Source organism: Lutzomyia longipalpis, chromosome 4 (assembly GCF_024334085.1).
Source record: "Lutzomyia longipalpis isolate SR_M1_2022 chromosome 4, ASM2433408v1".
Classification (NCBI taxonomy): Eukaryota; Metazoa; Arthropoda; class Insecta; order Diptera; family Psychodidae; genus Lutzomyia; species Lutzomyia longipalpis.
In genome coordinates, this window is record NC_074710.1 from 11,269,532 (window position 1) to 11,295,499 (window position 25,968).

General features: G+C 33.3%; 3 protein-coding genes and 1 long non-coding RNA gene across 9 annotated transcripts in view; 3 read left to right on the top strand and 1 right to left on the bottom strand.

Annotated features, from left to right (window-relative positions):
• LOC129796090 (zinc finger protein 431-like) overlaps positions 1-25,968 on the top strand; it is a 382,644-nt gene that overhangs the window by 320,384 nt on the left and 36,292 nt on the right. The window lies entirely within an intron of this gene.
• LOC129796188 (luciferin sulfotransferase-like) overlaps positions 1-25,968 on the top strand; it is a 220,233-nt gene that overhangs the window by 157,973 nt on the left and 36,292 nt on the right. The gene's annotated exons all lie outside the window — the stretch shown is intronic.
• Positions 1,099-25,748, top strand: LOC129796085 (transcription factor Ken 1). Of its 6 annotated transcripts, none has more exons than XM_055837802.1 (6): positions 1,099-1,384; positions 2,970-3,581; positions 19,473-19,847; positions 19,921-20,450; positions 20,532-20,817; positions 21,874-25,748. In XM_055837802.1, the coding sequence occupies exons 3-6, from the start codon at positions 19,478-19,480 to the stop codon at positions 22,521-22,523; spliced, it is 1,836 nt and encodes a 611-aa protein (XP_055693777.1). In that variant the 5' UTR covers positions 1,099-1,384; positions 2,970-3,581; positions 19,473-19,477; the 3' UTR covers positions 22,524-25,748. The 6 variants fall into 6 exon arrangements, with proteins under 6 accessions (XP_055693777.1, XP_055693774.1, XP_055693776.1 ...); XM_055837799.1 differs by having other exon boundaries at positions 19,477-19,847; XM_055837801.1 differs by having other exon boundaries at positions 1,121-1,405.
• Positions 11,284-12,650, bottom strand: LOC129796286 (uncharacterized). Its single transcript, XR_008751203.1, has 4 exons — positions 12,445-12,650; positions 12,269-12,366; positions 12,014-12,161; positions 11,284-11,934 (listed from the first exon to the last, which is right to left on the bottom strand). It is a non-coding gene; the product is annotated as an uncharacterized LOC129796286 (long non-coding RNA).

Here is a 25,968-nt window from a genome sequence, read left to right on the forward strand (position 1 = left end):
GATTTAGCTGATTTATAAATACTCCCGTCGGGAAAAATTGTGCGCTAAACAAAAAGGACATTATTCATTCTTATTGCTGAGGGAAGCATAACTTTATAGTTTTGATTTCTAAGAAAATTTTATAAAATTTAATTATTTTTAGCGAGCGAATTTCTAACAATTTGATGAGGTTTTTTACATTTTCGAGTCTGTCATGTTTTTGACATTTAAAAACGTCATTTTATAGTGAATTCGAAAGATAATTTTATTAAAAAAAAAATAATAAAAAAAGTTAAAAGAAGAATATACAAAAAAATTGACAAAAATTTAATTTATTCACTTTTTTTTTTGACATTAGCAAACTTTATCTTCAGAAACTCAATTAACAAAAATCTCTTATGACAACCTTCTTCTTCTTTTAATTGAACGTCATTTCAACATCCACATCACCTCTTTATGGTGACCAAACTTAAAAAAATACAGACTTTTGACAACAATTTCACATCTGTCATGTTTTTGACATTAGCAAACGTCATTTTCAAATGAGAAATATCGTTGAGAGAAAAATGCTTAGTAAACTTTATTAGAAGGTGAATTGCGTGTCTTTTTTCTGCGTTTATTCATTTGCAACAATTTACGAGTAAAATTACCAAACATCTTGCAAATCTTTCGCTTTATTTTCTCACCAAAGAGTCATTTTGTGCCTCTTTTTTGCACACAGCAAAGTTGCGCACGCAAATTGCAAAGTGAGAGCAGCGATGTGACTCAAGAGAGGCGCGCACACACAAAAATTGGCGCAATCGCGAATTTCGTGAGAGAGAAAAAAGCTCGCAATTTTTTTTCCTCTTGATATTATTTCCCCACAAAGAGATGAGCGAGGAGATGGTGCTTTTTTTCGGAATAAACATCCTCTCTCTCTGTCTCTCATGGTGGCTTTCCTACATAGTCCAACACATATGCATGGGAGAAGCATGAGTTAGCATACAAGCATATGAGCAATGTGGTGGCCTCTCAGGGAGAGGAGGAAATTGTGTTGGAGAAAAAAAAAGTACCTCGCGAGAGAGAGAGCGTTGTTTTTCTCTTTCTCAACTCCTACCTCACTGTGGCGTCGATCGGGCCAGTTGAGAGTAGACAGCCGATCAGTAATATCGCGCGGCGGTTCCACTCTGCGCCCCCGAGAAAGACCAAATGATCGTTGCGTGAATTTGGAGGATCTTGAGTGTGCTTTCTACCAACCCCGCATTTTTTGGAGGATTTTATACTTGAAAAAAAAACCGATCATCCCCTAACGATCGAACTGTGAAACATCCCTGCTGGATATTTTATCAATCATCTTCTGTGTGTGACACCCAGCGCGATTTTTTGCGGAGATCTATGAGATCGCGAAGCTGCGCTGACGAAGAAAGTAAATTAGTGGGTGATTGTGGTGAGAGAGAAAAAAGGCGGGAAATTGCTCACTTCCCTTCGTGTTTATGGATTTATTTTTATCTCAATGGAAAATAGTCTTCCTTGAAGGAAATTAAAAATATACTTACGTACGATGTGATTGAGGTGCGATCGTGGATTTGCGTGTGATTGTGCGTAGAAGAATTGTGCCAAAAGTTAATCTCAGGAGAGGATTTTTCACTCTACCTTTCCACTCACATCATTTCACCCCCTAATTTTTCTTCACAATATTGGATTTATCAGTGATATATTCTTTATAGAAAAGAAAAATAAGTGAGATCCTCCCTTGCAACTACTGCTCCGTTTTTCCAACATATTTTCTGTGACATGTGAAGTGTTTCGATGTCCTTTTCTTTCATGCAAAAAAAAGTGGAAAAAATAGAAATTTTCACAATTCCCTCAACTTTATACTTCCTTACTACAAGCAGATTTCCCATTACAGAAAGTGCCTTAAGTTGTGAATTTTCTCGATGTGTGAGTTTTTGTAAAAGTTGTGTTGCCTTGGACTGGACAATTTCGACATCGAATATTCTTTTGCCAGTTTATATAGCTTTTCCAACGCTTAATATTTCGTAATACTGAATTCTCCAAGTTGTGCTCGCATAGAGCAGCAGAAAAAACCACCAACACATTCCAAGAAAATTTTTGTGATATTTACCAATCGCAGCTCTTTGAATTCAGAGAAGGGAAAAGATCCTCGAGATTTTGCAATCTTCTGATCTTCCACAAATTACGAAATGTTGCTTTTTTTTCTTGATCTTCTGAAAGAAAAAAATGATCATGCCAAGTTCTCGAGAAAATTCTCCATTTTAATGATGAATTAGAAAGACATTGAGATCGCATGTGAGGATCATCTCAATGGGAATAGATTGATGTGAAGCAGATCTTCCTGATGTGCTCAGAATGAAAGCAAAAAAAAAGTTGTGATCACGGAATACATTCACTAATATTCACTCCAATTTACCATTGGATTTTTTATGATGGTTAAAAAAAAAAGTTGTGTGTGCTCAATTTTCCCTTTCAAACTGGAATTCTTTTTGGTATATAGCGAAACTTTTACTTTCAATATTTTTACAAAACCTGTGTGTTGCGCGCGCGACTTGTATAGCGATCGCGCCTGCGATCGCGCCCCGATGTTATATGGCATGTTTTGTAATACTATGCCTGGGTAATCGTGCAGATTACGACATTCTCTCTTACCATCAGCTATACAATGGCAATTGCCAAAAAAAAAAGTTCAACATCAAACCTACAGGCTTCTCATGCCCTTTTCCACCCATTCATCAACCCATTTTTATGTGTATGAAAGTGAGAGTTTCTTCCTGTGAAAGGTGGTGCAATTTCTTCTTCATTTTCCCCTTTATCACGAAGATCACTCCCAATTCCACTTCCTGTCTTTCTCCACTTGTTTTTTCACCTTTGTAGATCAAAATAAATCTTTGTAGAAATGAGAGATTGTTGGATGTAAATTTCCTGTGCTGATTAATGTAGTAGCTGCGCGCGTAAAAGATAAATAAATCTAACCTCATTCTTCTTCATTACAGATATTTGGTCTTCATATTGAAAACTCCAGGCGAGCTAAAAGTGTGATAAAAGTACTAAAGTGAACATCAATTTGGATATTTTGCATCCTTTCTGAGGAGCAAGCAACAATACAGCAATTTTACGTATTCACCATTGTAATTTCTGCAGAATGGCATTTGAAAGTGCTTAGAACAACCCCCGCCGTGGTTAGAAGTGATACACGAAAAAGGTGTTAAATTGAGAACGAAAAGGAAAAGAGGATTAAAGTGAAGTTCTGTGATCTCGTGACAAAGGAAAGGAGTTTTACATGACAGAGTGACGAATTTGTTCCACAAGTTCGTGAACAGATACACAAAAAAAAATCCTTAAAGATATTTGTGTGAGTGCATGAAGGATCAAAGAAGCAGCTAAAAGTGATTATTAATTTTATTTCTTGTTAAAATATAAAGTGCATGAAAAAACATTTATCGTGGATGATGTGCATTAATCATACTGATGATTAGGAAAAGAGCATCATTAACCACGCAACGGCGCCGAAACGAGGACAACCTTAATCATTCTGCACAGCAAGAGAGTCACAATAAATTCACCAAACTGGATTATAAACGCAATTATCCCTACTATACAGACAGGTGAGAATTCCTTTCTTTTGGCTTCTTTTCTTAAATTTATTTCTCCTTGCTGAAGAAACATTAACAAAAAAATTCATCGCAATGCGGAGTTCCGTGGTAGACCTACCTAATAATAAATACACACCGAAAAAAAAACTTTCCGATGAGACTTACATTTTTACACGCTTTGGTGACCTTTTCGATACGCGCCAGTGATGTTTTCCTCGCTCAAGAAATTAACCTCAAGGACTATCATTGAGTCGAGGTTCACACTCACTTTTTTTAATAAATTTTAAATCTTTCCTTCCTCGCTGATTGAGCACTCGAGTGTGTGGATGAGGAAGCTCTCAATGGATGAAAATCGCGCGGGAAATACAGTCGTTTAGTGAGCAAAAAATATTTAAGCCAATGAGTGTGGATTTTCATCTTGCGCCCCGAAGATTTCCCTGTAAGTTTTTTTTGTATTGCTTTCTTTGCCATATAGATGGGATTTTTTAGGCGTCTGGGAAATTTATAGAGTGATTTTTACATAATCCCACTTGTGAGAAATAGAGCTCTTACACATTGGAGCATCGGTTTAGTTGGTAATCTCCTGCGGGTGGTTCGATTGATCTGTTTTGATTTTCTTTAGTGTTTTTTACGTTTTTCTTCGCAAGAGAATAAAAAAAAGAGAACTTTTTGGTAAATTGGACCGAAGATGGAAAAAAACGTTATGTACAGTATATGAACAATTCTTCTAAATTGTTGGCAAATCTTTAATTATTCTAATTTATGTACTACCTATTTAATAAGGCCTAATTAGTGAGTTTTAGAAGTAGTTTTACTTTCCAAGTAAATTGCTAAGAGTTCTATTTTCCCTTTTAAATACGTGGGCAAGAGAAAATTACCTGTAAGTAATTTTTCTTTCGAAAAATAAGAATTTTTTCATGAAAAGTTTAATAGAAGTTTAACAAATATTATCTTTCAAAGATTTAATAAGAAAAAATGGTTTAAACGTTTAAGAAGTTGGGTTCTATTAAACCATTTATAGTTTTTTGGGTAATACGTAGACCCAAACTTAAAACATTTAATTTTTCCAAATTTTTATGATTTTTATTGCTTTTCGAAGTTACAAATGCATAGAGTTCACGTACAAAAAGGCAAAAGAAGACATTCACTGAAACCATACACAGAATAAATATCGTGATAAAAAACGCATGTTTCATGTGGACGCGAAAGGGTTAAGTTGTCTATGAGACTTTAGAATGATTAAATGTTGAAAAAAATAAATTAATAAATACTTAAAAAAAAAAGAATTTCTTTTCCATTCAATGTTGGTCTATAATCAATTTAAAAAAAAAAGAAATGTGAAATTTGAAAGAAAACAAACGATAATGAATTTAACTTAAAAGGGTTAATCATAATAAATATGAAGGCTTTTATTTTATTTTACAACCAATGTAATACATATCACACATAAACTTTTATGCTTTTAAATAACAAAAAAATAAATATTGTTGTCCGTAAAGGTTTAAGAAAAAAAAAGTATGGACCTAACTACTGCTAAAACAATTTCTAACTTTTTTCCATTGAACGACTCATTATAAAGTACTCAGAAATTAAATGAAATGCCCTTAATTTACTTTGTCAAATATGTAATGAAATAAATTCTTTAAATGTTTTAATGTTAAAAAAATCTTTCACCATCTCCTGATGAAGGGATCATAATCTAAACGACTAGTCAAGTGAAAAAGAAACGAATAACGTACAAAACTGTGATGCCTCTTTCATCACATTATCTGTGAATTAAAATTTATAAACTCATGTGTTTAATTTCAAGACAAAATTATCATGTTGGAGTGGAGAAATTCATCATTTCCTTCCTAACACGAAAAAATGTATTTTAAGTGAAAATTTCATGAGTTTCCTCCGTGAGAAAATTTGTAGTTTCCTCATCAAGTGGGGCCTCTTCTGGAAGTGCTGTATAGGAGAGAAAGACACACAGAAAAAAAAAACTACGCAACATGGTTGATTTACAATTGCTGAAATTGTAAATGAAGGAAAAAAAAAGTTTAGCAAGACTTTTTCTCTCCTTCACACTCTCTATGGGTTTATAGCGTTAGTGTAAAATGGTTAAGCCACTCATGACCTAAATTTCCAATTAAATCAACTATTTCACTCACTTTTGCTTCGTATTTGTTTTCAACACACGACCAAGTGTGACATATATTTATGTATATAATAGCGCATATATATGTGACTTATTTTCCATCTCATCCACACAAATGCCTATTTCCACGCTCAAAATCGCACTCTTCCCTTTTTCCCCGCCATTCAGCTTGCACGATATTTATATACAAAACATATTTTATAATCAGAAATTTATTCAATGAATTACATGCTAATTCATCTTGAATGCGATCCGAGATCGCGCGCAGCCACACGGGATGCCATAAGGAAATTGTATGCGCGCTGTGGGTTTATGAAAAAAACACAGAAATGCAATGATGGTGGAGGCCAAAGAGGGACAAGGGGGGAGAAGGGAGGAAGGCAAAATTAAATACCCACAGTCCACTGAATTTTTCAATGCGATACATTTCATAAATATAATTCTCATCGTTATATATGTGTGTTAAAGCCCCCAGAGAGATCGCGAGCTTGAGCAATATGAGCGCGCGATGTAAATGGAATCTGTATTTTTTCGCGTGCTTTTGCTCTCAGCATTGCATAATTTTTTTTTACAGTACAGTACTGGAACATTAATGTCTATACGCAAATTTTATTGAAACTTTTACTTTTTAGGAAGTAAAAATCCAATTTTTGCTAAACAATTAGGACTTTTAAAATAACTGAGAAAATTAGGAATTAAGAAGCATAAAAAACTCAATGCTGACGTCATTGCGTGCATTTTTGAGCAAATCTTTGCTGGCTTCAAGTGGTGTTTATCTGCCGAATATTTTGAGTTTATTGACGAATCATCCGATTTTTTTCTTTATAGAAACATTCATTGCAAAAAACTAAATAACTTTTTTAAGGCTTGAATTTAGTTCGTTTTAGGCTTGAATTTAACTCTTTAGGCTTGAATTAAGTACTTTATTTTAACTTTTTCTTCTCTATCTGAGTCTTTTTGGGACTAAAATAAAGTTTTCGGCTAGAATTAAATCCTTTTAAGGCTTGAATTTAGTATCTTTTAGGCTAGAATTTAGTATATTTTAGATTTTTGCTCCTTAATCTTTTCACAACAAAAAATTAAAATTTCTTTATCTGCTGAATAGTTTGATTTCTTTTTTACGAATTAATCGAATATTTAAAAAGGTCCGAATATTTTCATTCATATAAACACCCCTTGCTGGGCCTTAATCAGCTAATTTCAATAGAAAGAGAGAAGTTTTGTTTGGAATTTTTTCCTTTTTATTCTCTTTAAAATTACAAATGTCATAATTGTTTTTCAGAATAAGTAATTTTTCCATAAAGAAACGTATAAACACCTTTGTAGCATCTAAGACGAAGGTTGTTTTGGCAATTTTCTCTACGACGCAACCGTCAATGCTTTTCCTGTATGACGGCACTTTCTACAAAACACCGTGAGCTTACCTTTTAATGTTGGATCAAAGTGAGAAATGGGGTTTATTTTTAGCACTGCGTGGTGTATTTTTAAACCCCATTTACTGCATCATGATTTGGATTTTCTCATCCACTTTCGCGATTGCCAAGCAGAAATTAAAATAAAGAAAATGTGTGTAAAATGGGTATGTGTGTACAATATACATATATTGTATATAGGCGAAAAAAAAAGCAAAAAAGTAACAATAAACAGCCAAACGAAGATGAGAGTGAAAGAAAAACGGGTGTGTTGAAAAGTTGTGTGTAGAGTAGTACATAATTTTGTAATACTTTCACTAACCCAATTTCCAAATGACTGACGTTTCATTGCACGATTTTATAATATGAATTTTGCAATTGTGTCATTTAACTCATCCACAGTGATTATTTACTGTGGGAGCTTTTTCCCTCCCCCTCGCCTTGATTTCACTTTCAACTATGTATAATATTCTCTATTCATCTCGCCATATTCTCTCACTGTTGGAGTTAACATTTTTTTTTCATTGTATTTTCACACTCCCAACTTCCATTTAGAAGAGGAGATTATTTTATGAGACAGAGGTTTGCAGCAATGTTAGCAATATTTAAGATGTTGTGGAGAGAGAGAGAAAAAAATGGGAAATTGTGTTGGAATTTTAGATGAGAAGAGTGTCTCGTGTTTATATGAAAATGGTGTTTTCTAATCAAAATGATAAAGAGAAGCGCACGGGGTGGAAAGAAAAAAAAAGTGTGCTACAAAGGATTGAATGATAGGGAGAATTCTTCAATGCTCTGCTCTACATTTTCTTATCTATCCAAAGAAAAATATACAAACACACAAACTTTTTTCTACTCTTTTCTCTCTCTCCAACCCAAACACTCTTTATTGAATTTGTGTGTTTTGAGTTTTTCTGCCAATGTGCTTCATGTGTTTATTTTCACGAGAAAATGCCTCATGACAATTCTGTGTGCTCAAGATTAATCCCCGTCACAGGCTTTTTTGTACCTTTTTCTTTAGATTTTACTCATTCAATTTGTAATTTTTACAACATTTTGCAAAGCTTTTGCTTCCTTTTTTTCTTTAAAGTTTTTTTTTACTTTCCATTTAAAATAAATTTACTGTATTTGTCAGATAATAAGTAATACAAATTTGTTATTGTACACTTGAAGAGAATTCTGGAAAAGAAGAATCTAATTTTTTATAGCACTTACAGAGCTTTAAGTCTAGACTTTTCATAAAAGCTCTATTTCAAGTGAAGATTGCTTTTCCTGTGAAACAATGAAATTTTAAATTTTTAAATATAAAAAAAAACTATAAAACGTTGTCATACATCTAATAGCTGAGACACATTTCGTGCTATAAAAGTTTCAGTGGAATAGCTTTAATTTATTAAAAAAAATGTGCAAACAAATCTTGAAACTTGCATTTTCCAAGAATTTTAGAGGTATTTCTATAAGAAAAAAAAATAACTTTAACCTCATGTCTTTTCGGAGCACCGACATGATATTTTGAAGTAACGGCTGTGCCGATGTCTAAAGACGTTCGACTGAAATAAAAATTAAAAGAAGAGAATTGCGATCATTCTGTATTGTTTTGAATAAAAATTACAACTTGATCTGTATTTATATATTCTAAAAGTAATATTAATGAAGCAAATTCTTAAATGGTTTGTGTCTAGGATACTATAAATGATTCTTGACGATATTACAAAATCACAAAACAGTTATTTTTTAAACTGAAAAACTATAAAGAGAAGATTTTCGGCCTAATTTTAAACTATAAATTATCAAAAAAACCTTTATGGGACAAGAAAATGCAACTTTCTGCATCGATTAACGTCGCTGCGTCCATGCTTGGTAAATGTTAGATGTCAATGAGAATTTGCATAATTTTTAGTTATTTCTCGGTGTATGCTTCAATTGAGAAACTGCCAATTGTTTTTTTTTTTTTATTCTGGCATTTCTTGGTGGATTCGTGTGCAGTGACTGACACAGAAGTCACCAGAATGAATGAAAGGGATTTCTTGCGTTTATAATGAATGTCTCGTGCCAAATTGTTTGATGCTTTCAATCAAAATTTATTTTTTCCTTGCATCTTATGCTGATCCAAGCTTCAAACCCTTTCTCAAAGTTTTTTTTTATTTCGTTAACGTTAAATAAATTTTAAAGATTTTCTAAATAAAATTAATTCAATTAATTAATTCTTGCATTTTTTTGGTGAATAAAAATTATTCTTGTTCGATTAAAAAGGGAAAATCATGACAAATTGGGCCACAGAATTCATTTGAAAATATAGATCGGATGCACAAACCTCATTTCGTGCCTATTTAGCGTGTACTGAGGATCAATTGGAAGACATATAATCCACTTCTTGGCAAGAATACACAAAAACCTGTGTGTTAATAATTCTTTATAATTCCATGGGGCATCCACCAAGCGACTCTGGTACGAGTGAATGCAATAAATGGCAAATGCGCGGGAAAATTGAGCCTCAAATAGAATTACATAATACCTCGGCTGAATTGGAATGACATAGATTAGAGTTTTCTATGGGTATTTTGCATCTCACTCTCACCAAGCAGAGCCTTTTTCATTTTGTTTGGTATTTTGTGCTGAAAATTAGAACACACCCGTGCAATTTTGCCCATTGTATAAAGTATACATGTATGTTTATATATTTTTGTGTCTAATACAGTTCTATTAGGAAGGTCTCTCTCATGCATTCGGATGCGAATTTTTAACCCTTCCGGCTACCACACGGATGTTGTTTTTTCAGTTATTTTATGAATATTTTAATATTTATTAAAGTTTTTGTTTGCTTACAGTATTTTTTAAAGTTTTTTTCTTTCCATTAAATTAGTAGAATAATATAAAATAACATTATTAAAAAAAAATGCAGGATTTTTAACTATAGTTTAGACGAGTTAGACGAGTTTATTACAGTGATATTTAATAGTTTTGCCCTGTTTGTGTACACGTTGGTATGTCTAGACATCATAAACCGGTATTTTTTATCCATTTTGACGGTTTTCATCAGATTATACCACTTTAGACCATTTCGACAAATAGAACATTTATCACTATATTTCAAAATATTCTTTTTGTTCATCATATTCTTTCAAATACGTATACTGCGATTTTTTTTTAATAAGCACACACCTGAGCTTTCGACATAAAAAAAAAGCTTTAGGCGCTTTAGTCCAATGAAAGCGCAATTTTGTTTGCGAATTTGCATATGAAAAGAGCAATGGGCACAGTCATTTTGAGGGGTTAATTGAATTTAGCACTCACAGATTCGCCTCAAATCTCGATTATTTCCTTCATGAATCACTAGTCACGAATAATATTGGAAGAGTTTTGAATGCAAGAGGAAGAAATAAAAAAACTCAATGGTTTTTTCCTCGACACGAGGGAGGAGAGGGAAAAGTGTCTAAATAATATTTCTTACAATGCGCAAGAGGTTGAACAAATTGGAAAAATTTCGCATGCGCAATTGACTTGGTAAATTGATTTTTCCATTTGATGGTGAGGCGTGGAAAAAAGCGCGGGAAGTCAATCGAAAATTGGATCTTTTATCTCCATGAACTGGCTCTTTTTTTTCATTCTACTACTACTTCTCTTTACTTTGGCAATTGTCTATGGAATAAATGTCACACCGGAGATTAGTTATATATGACTCACTTTTTTTGTGCCATTCTTGTTTTTCTCTCGCCATACTTTTTATTATTAACATCAAAAGATCAATCTCAGTCTATTGTTACCCTTTTTTCACTCTGTCGCGACATATAGGAAAATAAAGCTTATTGTGGAATTTTTTTATGTGTACTATAGGTCTCAAAGCTTTCCGTGGAAGTGGGATTCTTCCATAAGCAAAAGGGATTTTTTTTAAAACATATTTGAGCGAATAAACTTTTTCCTAAATTGATTTTGTAACCGGATTTAACTTTTTAAATTCTGTTTTACATTTTATATTACTGCTCGACAAAGGCAGTAAAATTAGGTAGAATGTTAAATAAATTCTTTTTTGGAAAGTTCGAAGGAAGACAAAGTCAATTTCTTCCGGAAGTTTGTTTTTTTATATTTCCAGAATAATTACTCTGTAAATTTATTCAAAAACTTTTGTAGAAAATAAAATGTACACTGTAAGTCAAAATTACGTTATCATTACTAAAACTGGCACTGACTGGACTTTAGTAAAGAAATTTAGTAAAGAATTTTTACTAAAATTTTTAGTAATTGCCCAAAACGAAAAATTTTAGTTCTCTCAACAGAATATTTAGTTATGACTATTAAAATGTTTTACGTCTGTATACTACTAAAGTTTAGGAATGCCAACATAAATTTTCGTACACATAACTATTTGTTATAAATTCTTGGATTACTAAAATTTAGCTATGCCAACTGGAAATCCAGTTTTTTTACCAAAATTTTAAAAATTTGATTTTCATAAAAAATCGTTTTTATTTCACTTTAATTCATAGTACATTTTATACAATATTCATAATTTTTACATAGGCAGTTATACTTAAATTTTAATTTACATTTAGAAGACATTTTGTTAAAAAAAATACAGTCCTTTAAACTACATCAATCATATTTTGTGATATAAATAATTGAACTTTTGATAACATAAAACAATTTAAAAAAAAATGAATGTCTCTTTTACCCCGTTTTTTTAAAACAAAAAGAGAATGTGTCCAGTGAAGTTGGCCAATTTTATGAAGTGTCCACAACATTCAGCGTCATTTTCCTCTAAAGTTCCCGTTCTTCATAGAATCGAGAAAGTCCTGCTTTTTATGTCAGTTGACGAAATCTGTTAAAAAAGTTACATTAAAATTAATTGTCTGATATAATAAATTTTTAATACATAATTTTATGAACAATGTTTTTACCTTTAAACTTCAATTCTCGCGAATTGATTTCCTCTATCCTATTTTAATCAATATTTGTGATCAGCATGCTTTATCCAGGTACTGATAGAAGGGCTTCAATGAGAATAAGATCCATGTTCCTTTTGTTCATTGTCGTTTGATTAACTAACTGCAAGGTAGTAAAATCATAGAATTAGTTTTGAATAAAAAGTTGATAAATTTATTGGAAACAGATTGGTAATTTAATGATTATAAATTATACAAATAATACAGTACCTTTTCGTGTTTATCCTATTTCTTCAACCGAATTTTTCACAATTCGATTATGGGTTTACAGCGCGCAAGATGGGCTATATGCGCTCATTCGGTGAAATCTGTTAAATATGAACAAGAATTAATATTTTGAATTTTATAAATTTTTGGATTTAATCAATTTCATGACAAATATTTACCTTCGGAAAATTATCAAAGTACAGACCGGATGGCTTCGATGAGAATAAGATCCATATATCTCTCCTATTTATTCTATGTAGTTTGATTTACTGCAAGATAGTAAAATCATATAATTAGTTGGTTGAATTTAAAGTTGATAATTTTATTTATTGCAAATCAATTCGTAATATAAAGAATTGTTATTCATTTAAATTATACAATACCTTGTCATGTTTATCCTTTTTTTTAACAATCGGATTTTCCACAATTTTCACTCTAAAAACTACTATAAAAATTAATTAAATTTACTTTTCACATATCTCACTGATTGAAGACAAAATATTTTGCGTACTTTCGATGGAAAATTCCACAAAGAACTGAATATTGTGAAATACTTAAGAGGGTGCTGAGGAGAAAAATTTGTGTGTGGGTAGGAAAGGGTGAGAAAAAATGAGGCCTCCGGTATATGTGTTGGATATGTGCCACAAAGAAATCTTCTGCGTGCATTTTTTTCGAGACCCCGGCACCCTAATAAAACAATAAAAATAGTTTGAGCTGAAACATCTTGCATTCGAACAAAGATAATATATAAAAGACATTGCGTTGCTAATATTTTCGCAAATTAACTTGATCAGAAAAAATTATTATAAATAGATAAAGAGGAAATAAAAATTGTAATTTTTTGCTAAAAAATTAATAGTTATCAAAATTTGTCAATTTAGTGATATCAACTAAATTTTTGATTGGCATGGCTAAACTTTAGTAAAAGAAGACAAAATAATTGTAGTCATCAATCCTAAAATTCTAGTTGACATAACTAAAGAATTTTAGTAGTTATGTCTTTACTGGAAACTTTAGTAAAGAATTTGACTAAATTGCCTACTAAACTTTAGTAAAAGGGCAATAAAACTAAAAATTTTAGTTACTTTCACTAAAAAATTCAGAGCCAAATGAAATTTTAGTAAAGATGACAAAAGATTTTAGTGATTCCAGGCAACATAACTAAAATTTTCTGTAATAACTACTAAAATTTTTAGTAATTGTTCCATTACTAAAGACTTTAGTAGCAGTTTACTAAAATTTTGACTTACAGTGTATTCTTGCTGACAGACACAGTTTACAAATAAAAATTTATCATCATGGAAAATTTAAAAAATGGCGTCTTATCGTTTTTTTCTAACCTCAATCAGCTCAAAATTTTACCTTTGTCTAATCATTCGGCTACTCGTCGTAACGATTCGAATTTAAGAAAATATTCAAAGAGATAAACGACAAAGCACGAAGATTAACGAAGAATTTCAAAAAAAAACTCTTCGTGCGTCTCCAATTTTCACTTCCTGCACATTTGAGCTGAATCAATTTTCACATGAATACTAAGTTTTTTTTTTATTTGAGATTTTTTGCGCGGATTGTGTCTCACTGAGAGACGTGATCTCATCATTTCTGGGGAGTGTTTCATCAAGGCCTTCACTTTTCCCCATTGGAACGAAAATTGCGCCTTTTTCCGTTTTGTGCTTTTGTGAAAGGCGCGAAGGCGGGAAAATCTCATGGAATTCGCGTGGACTTTGTTTGTGTGTGCGACTCCATGAGTGTGACAAAATGTAATTGCGTATATCACAAATTCTCATGGCGATTTTGTATGTTTTTTGCTTTTAGTTTAGTGATGGGAGGAAAATTGCGAAAACACTCTTGCCTTGCTTTTATTTATCTCTCTCCATCTTATTTGTATGTTTTCCCAACAACTTTTTTTTCCTTGTACCTTACTTGCAGCTTGAGACACTCGTTTCCCCAATTCAGTTACATATTATTTGAACAGTATGGCATCGATGGGGGAGTAAAGGTTTTCTGATGGATTAAATATATATATATACAGAGACATTTTCCAACATCTATCGTATGGTGTGGAATGTTTGTTCTCTCTTACTTTCGCAACAAAATCAACCTTGAGACAATAAGAAGTGATAGGAAAGGAATGATGAAAAAAAATTTAGATGGGAAGGCGTAAAAAAAAGCTAGTCGCGCCGAAATATGACACAAACATGGTACAAAGACGCGGCGAGAAAGAGTAAAAAAAATGTGCGAGAAAAACCTTCATGATAAGCCCCAGCTATTTGATTTATGGGCAGATATGGGGAGATATGGTGAAGAAGAAATTATGTCTCACACAAAAGTGAGAAATTTCCACCCGAAAACACTTCTTAGATATCGTATGAATTTTTGTCATACGCAAAATATCCAAGGAAATCAACGCGCCAACCCGACTGGCGACAGATTGTGGCTTCCATGCCGCAACTTTCAGCTCAAATTAAGCCAATTTCTTATTTATTTAAGGGAAGTAATTTGCCCATAATTCTACGGAAGTTTTAAAAGGTCTAGAGTAAGAGAAACTTAAAAACTTTATTGTTTTTTTTATACAGTCAATTATTGCAAAAAAATACTACAAAATTGCTCTTTTATATTTAGGGAATTCAGGGGCTAAGTGAGAAACATATACGAAGATTTTGCAATTTTCCTATTTTTTCAACGTTCAATAACGCAACAAGGCGCCCACTGGCTTTATTTGACGGTGTAATAAAATGTCGCGTAATTTTTCGTTTGACAATTACCCAGCTGGCAAACGTTGAATTATTTAGCCATGATTTTTGTGATCATTTTAAATGCTGATCTTTTCATCATCGTTTAGGTCATTCATATACGAAATTTAAGTAAAGAAAACTCTGAATTTAAAAATTTATAGGGTTGTCTGCTATATTGCTCTGAACTGATTCTCATACATTTTTTTTAAGATTACAATTCAGAATTATATTGAACAGTCCAATAATCTACAAAATATAGAAGCTTAGTCTTCTTAAAAATTATTTTAGAAGAAACATTTTTGTTTTTTTTTTTTTTGTAATAATGTCTTGAAAGGAATAACAAAATAAGTTAGTTCATGGACCAGCCGGGTAAAGTTTTTTGACAGTACCAATAATTCATTACACGTCGTGTAAAAAGAAATTATGTAGGTACATAATAACCTTTCTGTAGTAAACTTCTTGAACATGAAATGCTTCAACTAATTTAACTTTTAAAAATTAAAAATTACGCGTAAACTTATTCACTTAGCCCCGGGTCTCCCTTTTAGGACTTTCTTATCTCATTTTCCGGGAGGGCAACGTTTATAGCATGTGCCTGAAATGTGCGTTGTACAGGCGTGGAGGAATCATTTGAGAAGCTTTTATCACGAAAAACTCTCTCCTTCGGTTGTTTACCAACCTTGGATGCGACATGAAGCTTAGAAAAAAAATTCAGGAGGTCAGTGGGGGACTTTTTTTTTATTTCCAAGTCAATCACTGAGAGAATTTCCACCTTCATTTGTTACATAAACTACACGTATAAAATTCCTCAATCAAATAAGGAAGTTCAAAATAAATGTCCATAAGCTTAGCGAATTTCTTCGCGTGCTAAAAGCTTGTATAGTTCAGCTCACAGTCAATGCCAAGGAAAAATCATGAGAACGCATTTTTCCATAGCATATAGCATTTTTTCCTTGAGCAGATATTAATTGCTTATTTACCCATTTATCTATAGAGAGATTTTTTTTCACTTGTAACTATAAAAAGTGAATTTCTGCATAATAATTTCCCTTTTCTCACTTTGGGTGAAAAAAAAACAAACAAACTTAATTTATTCTTTGGGAATTTTACGCAGGAAAGGTAATTTTTTGCATTCTCTTTCCCCATCTTATGTGTGAAGGAGTGCCATGGGGTGTTTTTGCATCATTCACGCGTGTAGAATATTAAAATTCAATGCAGAAGGTAGAGAATGGATGGAAAGAAATATTAAGGGTTCTGTAGAAATTTGCACTCATGATGGGGGGCGGATGATGTGAGAAAGAAGTCAGAAAAAAGAAGAGAATTTGCATTAATTACTTTTGTGAAGACGAAACCTGGAAATTCCGCAGAAATTCGCGTGATGAGAAATTTTCGTTGCGGTCTGTTTCATCGTTCTATCGACTTGAGAATCTTCTCTACCTATACTCATAAATGTTTACTTTATATGGGGTGAAAAAAAGGAGAATGAAAAAAATTAGCAATAAAGGTAGAATTAAATGTGAAAAGCACAAAGTCAATTTAAAATCTTCTAAAATTCACTCATAAAACGCGTAAAATTGCTCAAATGACGATGGAGAAATTTTTATGAATTTTATTCATTCGTGCATAACGTCTTTTAATACATTTTAAGCAAGGTATGTCGAAGAATTCCTTAGAATTCTTGCGAAGTCTGATTTCTAAATTGTCTAGAAAGATCAATTCTCAACCGAAATTCTTGAAATTTTGCGTAAGAAGTTCTTATACTTTTCATTTAAGTGAATTCCTTTGAATTTTATGAAATTAGAAATTTTTCTTGTGTACTAAATGTTGTACAATGAACAAATCCGGATTAAACATAGTTTAAATTTTAAACACAGATTTGAAGAAAAAACGAACAAATAATCGTTATTTTTTGTATAAAAAAAAAGTATTGAAATTTGATAAAATAGAATTCGATGTATTTTTGAAAAAAATCGATGTTTTCTAACGTCTTCGAATGGCGTCCTTTCAATTCTCATTAAGGTAAAGTAATAAAAGTTACCACAAAAAGAGAAATCTAACAATTACATATTAAGTCCCTCCCCAAGATAGAGCCAGACATTTTTGAGACCTTGAAGAAGGCATATTTGAGTGTTGAAAAAAAAGCGCGATGGAAAAAAGTGCAGAAAGAAGTTTTGATGAAGAAAGAACGCACGGAGAGCTTGGCGAGAATTATATAGAATGTAATGTACATATAACGAAAAGAAGGTGAAAAAGTAAATAAGTGAGACACTCCACAGGAAGCACAACACAAAAAAAGTAGTTTGAAGCAGGGAGAAAGAGAGACACAAACAGAAGAAGAAGAGAAGCAAAAAAAATAGTTGAAACAGCGGCGGAATTATAAATTTTCAGGGTCACTCTCGACACAGCAGTGTAAAAAAAAATGGGGGGAAAAACGCTCGCGCCTTACATAAGTCCGCGAATGCGGGGCAGAGGAAATGAAAAGAAGTTGGAGAAGAAAACGAGACACAATAAATAATGTGAAACTCTTTTGTTGTGCCCCACTGTAGTGAATAAAGTATCCACACTCACATGCGCACCTTTAGCATAAATGGCGCGAAAATTATACACCGAGAGCTTTTTTTTTTCTTCTTACAGACGTTTTCGTTTTCTTTTGGCTTCGCGTGAGTGAGATGAAATGAAGAAAAAAAAACCACAAAGGGAAGCGAGAGGTACGATAGCTAGCATAAGAGTAAGCGATGCGAAGGAAGTATTGAGAAATGGGTAAAGAGCTTAAGTAATGCACGCAGAGAGAATTTCGAAAGTAAAAGTTTTGTGAGTTAAGGCAAACTTCTATGAGGAAAAAAAAATATATAACTCGTGGTTTATGTCATAACTCCCCCCCGTGTACTTCTTTCACGTGCAAAAAGGAAAGTAAAAGTGCTATATTGGCTATATATATGCCCTATTGCATCATTTCCCCCTCTATATATAAGCGCCCCATTGCAATGAAGCTTTTGAAAAGCTCCCCCAAACACTTAATTTTCACGTAAAGCACGTGAAATGTCACGTGGAGAATTCACTGAGAATTCCATTCTCATTTCTGACTCATTGTGTGGAATATTTTTTCCAATTAAATCAATTTTCTTACACATTCCAGGGAAACTACCAAGTCCCCACTCATGTATATATAATACTGCGCGTATCTTATTTTGTACTTCTCATCTACGCGCAACGGTGTGAGAAATTAGAAAAGATTCTTCAGTGACTAATCATGCGGTGAAATGAATTTACTAATCTATGTTTTTACTTCTTTTTCACATGACTCATTGGAAGTTCAAATAATTTCACAAAAATAAAAATCTATCATTTTTATTGCTCTTTAGTCACGAGAATTTTGGCGCCAAAGCTGGAGTTTTTGATTATAGGAGAGGGTGGTGTAAATCAGACCCTTTACATAGGATTTGTTAACCCTTTGACGTCCATGTGAAACATGAAAACATTTGATCCATTCGGCCATTTGTTCTTTGAGTCAAAGTATGACCCAAAGAACGTCAAAGGGTTAGATTCTCTGATTCTTTTTTAAACTCATTTTGATGAGCTTTCGATTAACGATAGAGCCAGAAATTTTTTAAAATTAAAATTATCTGATTGTATTATTTCTTTTGCCTTCCCTTACGTGCCCTGATTGAAATAATTTTAGAAAACGGATAAAATTCATTACAAAGTTTGACTTGAATTTGTTAATACAATCTTAAATTTTTTAAAGCCAGAATTTCCTTTATTTTGATCTAGGTTTATGTATCTTAAGTTAGACCAGGGACTAGACTTAAGTTTTCTTAGAAAAGGGTATTAATTTTAATTTTTAAGCTAGGCGTAGTCTTCTTAAGTTTGACCATTGACTCGACTTAAATTTTCTTAAACCAGGTTTGAATTTTAAAAACCTATTATTTTTCAATCTTAATCTTAGGTTATCATGCTGAGCCTAAGTTTTTTAAAGTTTGGTCAAGCTGTATTAGGGCTGAATAGACTCCTGTTTTTAATTTTCCTTCCAAACTATTAAATGTAATCAATTTTTATTAAACGATGAATATATGTATTTTTTAAATAAATATGATAATTTTTAGAATTTCACCCATTCGGTCTTTTTATCGCGATTTTTCTTACAACGTTTTCTTCAATATACAATTTTCATAATGTCCTTTTGAAGATTATTCCTATTTTTCAAAAACTTTGGTAATTAATTTTTTTCAGTTGGGATTTCTTTTCTTACATTTCCATAAGTTCTTTTTTTAATTTTTTCTTACACTCTATAAAATCTAAAAACTTTTTTTTAACTGTAAATTTTATTTTATCCTTAAAAATTAAGGATCTCTCACAGGAACTCCCCTTAGAAAATAATATATCCTCACACCTTCTTTTCAAATTGAACGAAGAAAAATAAATGAAACCATGAGTGATCTCTAAAGGCGCAATCCCATTGCTTTTCGTTTCAGCTAGGATGCTGATGTTGCAATACAGCAAACACGGCGAGTGCATCCTCCAGGAAATCGGTGCGGCCTTCCGTGGTGAGCATCCGGCGGATCTGTTGCTCATCTGCGAAGGCCGAGAGACGTTGCGGGCGCACAAGCTTGTGCTTGCGGCGGCGAGCCCCCTCGTGAAACGACTCCTCGAGGAGACACCCACCATTGAGTCCGTCACCACCGTCCACTTTCCCGACGTGCAGGCCAAGTACTTTCGGCTCCTTATGGATTTTTTATACTCTGGCCAGACATGCGTGCCCGCCAATGAGGTTGAACACCTCCACGACCTCCTGGCACTCCTGCAAATTAAGCCCGGTGTGTGGCGGACGGACGACAAAACAGAGCTAGGTGAGTCTCGGTGGGGCGGTGTGGGTGTTTATGGGGAATGGAGAGTCGGCAATTTTGGGGTGATTTTCGGTAGTCATTCTCATTCCAGACGGTGGCGGAGGCGGCACAAAAGGGGGCGACACACACACCGACATTAACAGCAATGAGGGCGATATTGGGCGTCGACGTCGCTCAAAGAGTCGCGATTCAACACATTCACGCATCCACGTGAAGCGTGAACGAATAGGTGGGAATAGTAGTGATGAGGAAATTGAGGCAGAGGCCGATGAGGAACGGGATGACCTGGAAGCGGAAGAGGAGCTCGATGAGGAGGTGGAAGCGGAAGCACGGGGTGGAAGTCGAGATAGGAGTAGTGAAGAGAGGCGTTTGAGTGTGGATACAGCACGCAATGATACGATCTCGAGGCGAACGGAGGAGTCAGCTGATGAGGCAGAAGATGAAGCTGACGAGGAAGGTGATAAGGATGATAAGAAATTCGATGTGATCGGAGGACGACGGAGAAGTTCCTCAGATCCTGTAAATCTATCACTAGGTACCCGCCAGGATGATTCAGACGATGGGGGTCATGTGGATGTTGAAACGATAGCCAATGCACCCAGTAAGGTGAGTCCCCGCATTGCTTTTTTTTAATTTTTTTCACATAAAGAGTTCAGTTTAATGTAAAAAAAAAATCTCTCATTTTAGAGCCTCATTCCCAGCCGCCTTTTGGATCCTTTCCGGACGAAACGGAAAGTTCTGTATCACCCGCCCGAATCAGAAATTCTCAAACCACCTGATCATGAGCAGCTGTTGCACAGTTCACCTGACAACTACGTGGTTACGCCGCATCGGAAGCGGAGACCAGGTTTTCAGAATTCACCCGCCCAGAATCCACCATTTGTCCCCTACGGACTCAACCGAGCAAACTACATTGAGGATTTACGATCCCGAAAAGGACCCTCAATGTCCGCGCCACCGTCCTACTTTCCAGGTAAGATAACGTTTTAATAGCTAAAAGAAATCTTCTATTTACTCCACAAGGTCTGTCTGGACACGCTGACGCCAAGGCAACCACGAAAAAATCGTGAGAGAATTTCCACGAATTGTCTCTTTTTTTGCACAAAATATTTGCGCCACAAAAAACGTGATAAAGTTTTTCTTCATAGAATTTCTCTTTACAACGTGATAATCGCGATAATGCGCAGCAATACGGTTGTTGTGCTACCGATACGATCAAATTGTCTAAATCTGATAAGGAATAAAAATTGAGAAAATTCATTTTCTTTTCAAGCTAAATATTCAATTTATAAAAAAAATCTTCGCTGAATATAAAACTTATCAAAATCGGTTTTACCGCACCAGGGCAGATCGAGTTGATCAAAAAAAAATAGTTTAAAAATAATAAACAACGAACTGATTGAGAAAAAATGAATATTTTATATTAATAATTTGATCAATTCTATCAATTTTGTTCCGATTTTGATAAATTTTTACCTTTGTCAAAAGAATTTTATAGACAAAATAGCAAAGAAAGTTTAATTTTCCTTAATAATCGGTAAAATATTCCACTTAAAAAATACTTTGAGAGACAAAAATAAATTAAATCGGACAATCGAGTCCGATTTGATCAAAATCTATTTGACTAATAAATAATTTTTAAGAATAAAAAAAACAGGATGTGTCTTCTTAAAATTATTTTTAACAAATTAATTTTTAAATCTTCAGTTGTAAGTGTTAGTTTAGTTAGAACAGAACAAGAACATTTCTTTCTAAATCAAATGTATTAAAACTAATACAGCATAGTGTGCTACTTACGCCATTTTGTCTTTAAGATTGGATTTATCTATTAAATCGTAGAATTTAGATTTATTAAATAGGATCCAATCAATTTTCAAACCTTTTTTTTTTAATTGATTCCTAATAAGTTTTTGATAAGTTTATCAAGCTTAAATAGCAGATAGATAGCTTCAACAAAAGGCGCCATCTTGTATTTCTTGGCACTTCACTTTAATATGTAATAAATTTGGTTATTTTTGTTCTTTTGCAGGAGAACGCCCACCTCTGTCGCCGACATCCCAACCCACCGATCTCTTGCTGCACAACAATCACCATCAGCACAACAACAACTCCAGCCGCCGGCGGCCACCGAGTGCTGATGGCCCACTTGCCGTGGCGCCATCTTTTGTCTACCCCTGGCCACCGCATTCGTCGGCTCTGGCGGGTCTTCCGGGGGCGCCGGGTAGTGTTCTACCGGGTGTCCCACCTTCCAACCCGGGTGCCCACAATAGTGATCGTGGCAGCCCCATGGATGCTGCGGGGGCGGCAGGTGGGACGCGTGCTGGAGCATCAGGCGGGCTATCGGCACCCGTGCGTGAGTACCGCTGTGAGTACTGTGGCAAGCAGTTCGGTATGTCGTGGAACCTCAAGACACACCTACGCGTGCACACGGGCGAGAAACCCTTCGCGTGCCGTCTGTGCGTGGCCATGTTCAAGCAGAAGGCACACCTGCTGAAGCATCTCTGCTCCGTGCACAGAAATGTGATAAATACCCCCGAAAGTGGTGGCAGGTACAATTGCTGCTTCTGCACAATGTGGTTTGAGACGCTGCAGGAGCTCGTAAGGCATTTATCTGGGCACCACAACAATCTCCTGCTCAGTATAAACCTCACGCCCGCCACGAGCGGCCGAAACTCATGAGCCCCAGCTAAATGTAAAAAAAAATATCAGGGGCGCCCCCATGGCCAGTGCACACCCCGCCCAGACGCTCACTATTGCAGCAGTAACCGATCACAGGGTGAGTTCCCCATTCGTCTTGTTCAAAGCCACAACATTGTGGCTTATTAAGCTCACAATAAAGCTCAAAGTTGCAGTGTTGGGAACTTTAAAATAAATTTCGTGGAAATGATGAAAATTAATATTTTTTCTAAATGATTTTCATTCTCGATGTTCTTCTTATTCAAGAGCTCTCAACTTCCCTTTTAACTTTGTAGTACATACATTTTCTTCATCTTGAGCGTGAAAAAAGAAAGATTTTTGAAAGCTCAAAATTTCATTGAAATTAAAATTTTAATTAGAACTAATCAGAGGGTGCTTTTAGGCGATTTTTCACCTATCTCTGTAAGTTTTCTGTTTACAACAACTCCATTTTTTTTTCAAGACTACGGATTTCATTGAACCTAAAGAGAAATAAATTGTCAAGAAAATTAAACTACTCATTAATGTAAAGCAAAATAAAAGCTTTAAAAATGATTTGCATGGAATGTTTAAAAGAAAATTGCAAAAAACGTGAAATTCTCATGAGAAAGAAGCTTTTTTAATTCTCAAAGAAACTTCCTGACTTTTTTTCATTCCTATCTTCCTCCCTTCCGCTTCTATGAAAACCTCTTTTCAAGCTTTCTTTTCCTATGAAATCCTCAATAAAAAAATAATTTAAGAATTTTTCTTCTGTTGTCTTAATCTGGAGATTTCTTTCGAGCTTTTTTTATTTCTTGTACAATAATGTCTTTATTCTTATTAAATATGTTCAAATGGCTTCAGGAGAATATTTCACGTTTTTTTTTTTTAATTTTCATTTATCTTCATTACTTTGTTGTTCAAGTATTCAGCTAAAGCTCTTCACTAGAGAATTAAATTGGCAAAAAAGTTTTTGCTTTTTCAACGATATAAAAGAGAGGAAAATTGGAAATAAGAGCGTTTCAGTGGGAATTTAGCATGTACCTAAAAAAGATATTTTCTAGCTTTTTGGCCCCTTGCTAAATTAAAGCACAATGTGTGTTAAAATCTCTCTGAAGAATGCACAAAATTCTCAATTCAAACAGAAGGGCAAGAAAAAATTGATTGCATTTTTTTGCCTTGAAGATTTTTAGTGCCAGAGCGGTACACAACAAATTAAAGAAACAGTATGACGTAAATTGAAAAGTTTTCCTTGTTAGTTGAATTAAGTTATTGAGACAATTTTCCGCAGAAGTAATAAAGCTTTATTTTAGGTTATGTTCTTACGCCAGGAAAAAAATTACGTTCTTTGTTTTTTTACGCATAATGAAATGTTTCTTTTTCTTTCCATTTACGTCTGCGGTTATACTTATTTTTAATAAATACATACAATGATTTCTCTGTATGTATAACTATTTTATTTAGTCCAATAAAGTGACGAAAAATATAATTTTTTGCCATTATTGCGCGTTGTGTTGTGACGTAAAGAACATAACCTCAAATTTAATTTTTCGAAGAGAATTTTGTAAATTTTGTCAAAATATCCTAATTAATAAATAGAAATTGACACAGATAGTTAAACAAGTAGCTTAGAAAATCATGAATTTTTTCATTTGGATTTTAACAAAGTATGCTGACATATTCTTAAAAAAACATAATGGCCACTTTTTTAGCTGTGATTCTTTCTTCAAAGAAACACAGCTTCTGTGTACACTCCAAAATGCAAAGTCGTCAGATCGGGCTGAAACTTAAGATGAGCACGAATTAGGGTTTTTAATTGTAGCAAATTTAATTCTTTCACACTTCTCACTTAAAATTTTTTTTCGAGCAATAATAGTAAATTCATTTGGAAAAAAATATGATTCACGTTTGAATCAGCGTTTGACCTCATGAACGCGAAAGGATTAAAAAGCTTTGTTCCAATTAGTAATGTGTACCGCCTAAACTAAAAATATTATTTCATGAAGTTTCAATGAATGCGGAAAGTTCTCCAAAATGAATTAATTTTTTTTTAAATAAAAAACAAGTACCTATATAAAAAAAAACATCAAAAAACATGCTTTTGGCTTTCCTGGTTTTTCCTTCAGAAGACAAACCTTGGCACATAATATAATATCATCCCATGCAGTTCTACTTTCCCAATTAATTAACCCATTTTGCTAGAAAATTAATTTCATAAAATTTAATTGATTTCGTTGACGTTCAATTAAAAAGCGAAAGAGCAAACACCCAACACTGTGCTCTTATGAGCTACATTTTGAGCTTGTAAACATGCGGAAAAGGCGAAAAAGGGGAAAACCATCGTTGCTTTTCTGGCTACAGCTGCAATTTGGAGCATAACTCAAGAGATTTTTGCAGAAAAAAAATTTTCCAATTAATAAAAAAAATTTAAAAATCATTTAAAATGAAATAAAAAAAACTGCAAAAATTGGCGCGATAATAAGAAGTAATAAAAAAAGGAGAAAGAGAGAGAGAAATACAACAAAAGGTAGCAACAAAGAAAAATGTACAAATAAAATATCTCATCATTCCAATAATACTTTTTTTTTCTATAAAACTGAAAGAAAAACCAATATTTTTTAAATGTATAATTCTTTTTTTTTGTACTACAATTTAATGTTAGTAATTTAAAAGAAGCAAAAATTGCAAAAAAAAACGGCAAAGAAGGCAACAAAACACACTCACAATACACCAAAATGTTTAACATTTTGGTGTTTGCAGAAAGATTTTATCCTCACTGTTTTTTTTTTAAATTAATTAATCCTCAAAAAGCACAAAAATAACAATTCTCAACAACAACAAAATTTAAAGAATTTATCCGTCATGAGGAGATTTAAAAAAAAAATAAAAAAATAAATGGAAACGAAGAGATATTTCGACGGATTTGAAGCAAAAATGTGTATAATTTTTTTCATGTAAATAACGATGTAAATAATTAAAATATTGTGTAAAAAAAACTTAAATTATAAGTGAATTATTTGTAATATTTTTTCTCTTTTTTTTAGATAGAAACTTTTAGTGTAATTCTACTTAAAAAAATTTTTCAACACAAAAAAAAATGACGACAATCCACAAATTTATTTATTTTAACCATCTTTACTAAAGTTTTGTTTCTAAAACACGAGACAGAGAAGAAAAAAAAACTCAACAGACCAATATTGTTAAACAGAAAGGACCAGATTTTGAATGTATTTTCCTTTTTTTTTTAAATTAACTTTATAAAAAAAAACCTAAAATAGCCTTAAACAACCCAACAGCAGAATAAAGTGTGAGTAGAGGAACGCGAAGGACTAACTGATAGACAATTTCCACCGAATTGAATAGTTTTTTCTTTCTTGTTCTTTAATTAAAATGTATTTTTTCACGTCCTACTCCTTCCCAAAAAAACAAAATAACTTTGCAAAATAAATGACCAGAATTTCCCGCATAA